Source organism: Hydractinia symbiolongicarpus, chromosome 6 (assembly GCF_029227915.1).
Source record: "Hydractinia symbiolongicarpus strain clone_291-10 chromosome 6, HSymV2.1, whole genome shotgun sequence".
NCBI lineage: Eukaryota > Metazoa > Cnidaria > Hydrozoa > Anthoathecata > Hydractiniidae > Hydractinia > Hydractinia symbiolongicarpus.
This window is the reverse complement of record NC_079880.1, coordinates 12,316,130-12,320,774: the sequence shown is the minus strand read 5'-3', so window position 1 is coordinate 12,320,774 and position 4,645 is coordinate 12,316,130. Positions and strand designations below refer to the sequence as shown.

The 4,645-nt window shown below is 32.0% G+C and overlaps 1 protein-coding gene across 1 annotated transcript; it reads left to right on the top strand.

Moving 5' to 3' along the window:
- Positions 1 to 443: 443 nt before the first annotated feature.
- Positions 444 to 4,076, top strand: LOC130647733 (uncharacterized). Its single transcript, XM_057453689.1, has 4 exons — positions 444 to 683; positions 1,895 to 1,972; positions 2,316 to 2,485; positions 3,459 to 4,076. The coding sequence occupies exons 2-4, from the start codon at positions 1,921 to 1,923 to the stop codon at positions 3,600 to 3,602; spliced, it is 366 nt and encodes a 121-aa protein (XP_057309672.1). The 5' UTR covers positions 444 to 683; positions 1,895 to 1,920; the 3' UTR covers positions 3,603 to 4,076.
- The last annotated feature ends 569 nt before the right edge of the window (positions 4,077 to 4,645 follow it).

The window sequence follows — 4,645 nt, the reverse complement described above, 5'->3', positions numbered from 1 at the left end:
TACAACTGAATTATTGTTAAGTCTCCCTTAGACCGCGAGTTAAATCAAACAAAATTAAAAATTTTTGTGCATTAAACATATCGAGTTAACCCTATTCGGTCATATAACTTTCAGAAACTTCAGACAGAATGAAAAAGTTTGATATGGAACAAAAGTAATTAAATTTTAAGCAGATAGTGTCCTTTTTAACAAATTTCAAGCTTCTGATAACGTCACAAAAAACGTGCTGACGCAAGCAAAAATTTAATGCTGCCATTTTGTTCATTTTATGACGTACTACAAGTGTACCAAGTTTGATTCAATTTGAACAACCCTATGAAAAGTTATTGTGAGGAGCGGATTCCCACCCGACCCCCCCCCCCCCCCCCCTGGTCATAGTATGTTCGAAAAAACCCGGACAGAATAGGGTTAAGGGATTTAATATACTGCTTTAATTATTATTTTTTCCGTTAATAGTTATAGTTTCAAATCTAGATATCTACGACAAAAAGAATGTTTATTCACTATGGAGACTACTTAGGTCTTTAGTTTTCCTTTCGCGTTCGCAACATTGATTATATTACATGTTCAATTTTTTATACAGCTCACATTTAATGGAAAATCATATGGGCGTGGTAAAAATATCCCTGATTTTGCTATTAGTGGCATCAATTTTTTGTGGAACAAGTGCAGTGAAGGAGCAAGTAAGAATTTTAATTTCAAAAGTCTTTTTAACTTTAGCGTAACTCAACAACTAAACCGTCGAATATGTCGTCATTTATCCTTTTGTAAATGCAACAACAAATGCCTCGACAAAGATGTACAACTAACAAACATACATTGAGTGTGAGGAGTCTATTCGGATAAGTTTTGTTGTATTATTAAAGTTGATCACACTAAGTATAACCTCCATTGGCGTAAGTGCCTGATTTGAGAAGGCAGTTTGGATCGATGCGGATTGGGTTGGTGGATCATTTAAATTTATGTATATCACATGGGAAAATTTAAAACGTCACGTGACTCATTCTAATTTTAATAAATTTGCCTATTTTTTACAGAAATAGCAGACTAAATCATGTAAACAAATTTACATGTAATTTACATATAATTAGAATTATTCTTTCGTATTTTAATTGCCAATCGTCTGCTAATTTAAATCTGTGTTTTTCTTTAATTTAAAAATACTACCGACATATTCATTTCAACAAAAGGGTACAGCCTCGGGTGATTGATGTATTAACTGACACATCCCATCTAATCAACTCATCCAAGCTGTAAAAAATTCACCGGATGGTTCACACGGAATGCATCATGAAGGCATTTTTTGTTGCAATCTCTATAATGATACGCTAAGTCTGTCCGTCTGTCTGTGACAGGCAAAGTGGATGTGTTCATTTTTCTTTGATATTGCCGAAAAAATTATGTCCCAAATGTTAAGTTTTCTGACGATACGGCGCGACGTCAATAACACTACTTTAACCTCAATATCAAATTAGTTAAGACATTACAGTGCACTCAAAACTTTTAGGCCAAATAAATTGGAAACAAGGTGGTTACTTCATTGATTTTTCACCGCGTGGGTAACTAGGGACCACTTAGGACTAATTTGGGGTCTTCTATTTTTATCCTTCCCCAGTGGATCTTTCCACGGGCTTTATTGACCAGTTTATATTATATTATAGTCATTCGACCTGTCGTTTTGCCGATCAATCTGATGTGTTATTCATCAATTTTAAGAAAATTAAACTGAGATTGTAGGTTGTGTCGCTTCCTGGCTTTCAACATAACAAAAAAATTAGAAAAACAAACTTATAGTTTTACAAATCTTTTTTTAGTTCGGCTTTATGATATAAACTCTAATAAAGATTTCTTCCACGTTTAAGGCTCTAAACTATACTTTAAAGTCCTTTTTTAGGTTACCTTAACACAAAAATTCCATATATGGAATACCAAGAATACGATAACTTGAAAGAAGATCAAGTCCTTCCAAACGGTAAGAGATATAATACGTAACAGATCTTTCTTTGCTCACACTAACTAAGCTTGTGTGACTTTTTTCCGAGAAGTATTTACCTTTATTCTTGCAAATTATGTTTTATGTTTTTATACGAATCTTGTTCTGAATCCCACATATTTTTAGGCTGCCTTTAATTCCAGAAGTTTTTTTGTTCATAAGTTCAATTAAATAAATCAGTCGCCAAAAACTCGTTAATTTTGAAAAAACTTTTTAATATTTATTATTTAAGAACTAAACGCAAATCGACAGCAAATTTGCCATATACTGATATAAGTTATTAATAGACAAATCACTAGAAATTTATATTTTTTTTCTTTAGTGTTTCGAGTTGGATGCTATAAAGATAAAAAAGACGGGCCAACAGATACATTTCCTTTTCGAAAAACAGTATCATTAGATCGCTATCGCGATATTGGAGAAATAAAACGTGAAACTTTGATGGCATACAAATGTTATAACTACCTTAAAGATTTGATGTACATCAACACAGTAAGTTAAATGATCTATTTCTATATATTTGGGTAACAATGCTGGCCAGAGTAAGACACATTATGACTTCAAATTGATATTTTTGTGTGTAACGTTTGAAGCAATGAAGCAATAATGTAAGGTAATTTTGACGACCCTTGTTTAAATTGAATTAGTGGTGGTCTAAAACATTTTCTAAAACATTTTCTAATACATTTTTTAAAAGCTGTTGTTTTAACTGGAGTTGTATAAATTTGTAACTTCATCTTCAATCCGCATTTTTGAAAGAGTGACAAAAAAAAATTATCATGATCCTAGATTCCATTTCATTAGTAACTTCTACGGTACAATGTTAGAAATACCTAGTGCATAATATATGAATGGTAAAAAATCCATATTAAATAGATATATGTTAAGAAGCTACAGTTGAGTTTACACTGCGTTTACCATAGCCACACAAAAACTACCACGCGTATTCACAAACGCAGTGTTTATTTTATGTGTTTTCAGTATTCTCGATACTTTCAGTTTTTTTAATTCTAATTCTCATATTCGCAAGCATTACTCACATTACTTAGAATAAGTTCAACTACCACGACGACCAAAAATTTATCAACCAATCAGATTTCGAATTACAATATGAAAACGACATTTAGAATTTTGAATAAAGGCAAAGTTGATGATAAGCGCTAGTATGGTCCATTCGCAACAAAAGGATTGTTTTTATTTTGCCGATCACGACGAATAAATTGATCCACCTTAAGGTTATCCCTGACCATTTTAAAAAAATTTAATACTAGATGTTGTTCACGCTAGGGTCAAAAATCGTACTATTTTGTGCTTACGTCTATGGGATAGTGTGTTTAAGTAGAGTGACTTTAATATTTTGTCTTGTACATTAACCAACCGGTCTTAAATGCCACAGTTAAGTTAATGAATTAATTGTTAAATGTGAAAAAGTTTTTCAGAGAAACCTTTTTTTTATCATTTTTAGCATTTTGCCATTCGAGGCAAGACTTGTTTTTACGGTCCAGATCGTGTCGTAAAATACAACAAATATGGCCGATCCACTGGCTGCAAATTGGACCCGTTTCACATAAAACTTGGTAGCCTTTTTGTCTACAAATGGAACGTGTGAAGAGTAAAGAATTGGCTCCTTTTTTAAGTTAAAGATATACAGTTATCGTTGGATTATATTAATGAAACAGACCTGTAACTTTTAATATATTTTCAGTTTTTCTCTTCCTTTTGAAATGTTTTGAAGTCTTTTGATTATTCCGAAATTTTGTCCCAGAAAACAAAATGGTTTAAGCTTATTTTTACCCCCTTACTGCATTCTTTTATGTTATACTATTTACTACCAAGTCTCACAAACATGGTTTCGGTCATTGAGGTGGTTAAATCTTCAGATATTTGATGGAATTTAATAAAAAAAGACTTTTTAAGGATATATATTTCTGATTTTTTTTTGTAGCACAAATAAACATAAATAATATATCTGATATGGTATAATTGCTTGTAATGTTTTGTGGGAAAAAACAGTTGTTCTGGACAAAAAACTGGGTTGGTTATTTACTTAGATGCTAGCTAGAACCTATACATAGAAGCTTGCGAGAAGCTATAGATAGATGCTAGCTACAATCTAAACATAGATGCTAGCTGCAACCTATACATATACATCCTAGCCAGAAGCTATACATATTTAGTAGTTAGTAGCTATGCAGGGTTACTAGCTAGATGCTGTACAAGGATTCCAGCTAGAAGCAATACTAGTTTTTAACGAGCAATATTATTTGTTAATTTGCAATGAAGAAAGGGCTGGTTGCTGGAGGTTTTTCTTGATTTTACTCCAACATTTTCTACTCTCTGTACTTTGTATTTTAAGCAGTTTAGTTTTATGTATTCTTAGGCAGAAGAGCAGTGGAAAAAATGTAAGCGGTTTAAAACGTTTTTTTGAAATCAGCAGTGCATCTCCAAAAAATCCATCGAACTTTGTCAACCGGATTATTTTCGTTCCATAAAACATTGTGACAATAAAGTACAGAAATCATTTATTTTCTACATAGAAATTTAATGTGTTCCAAACCCTAACTTTTCACATTTTGTGTAATATTTAAGTGTAAAGACAATAAACAAGATGCTGAATGAAATGATTTACGTTGATCTGATTTTTGACATTAG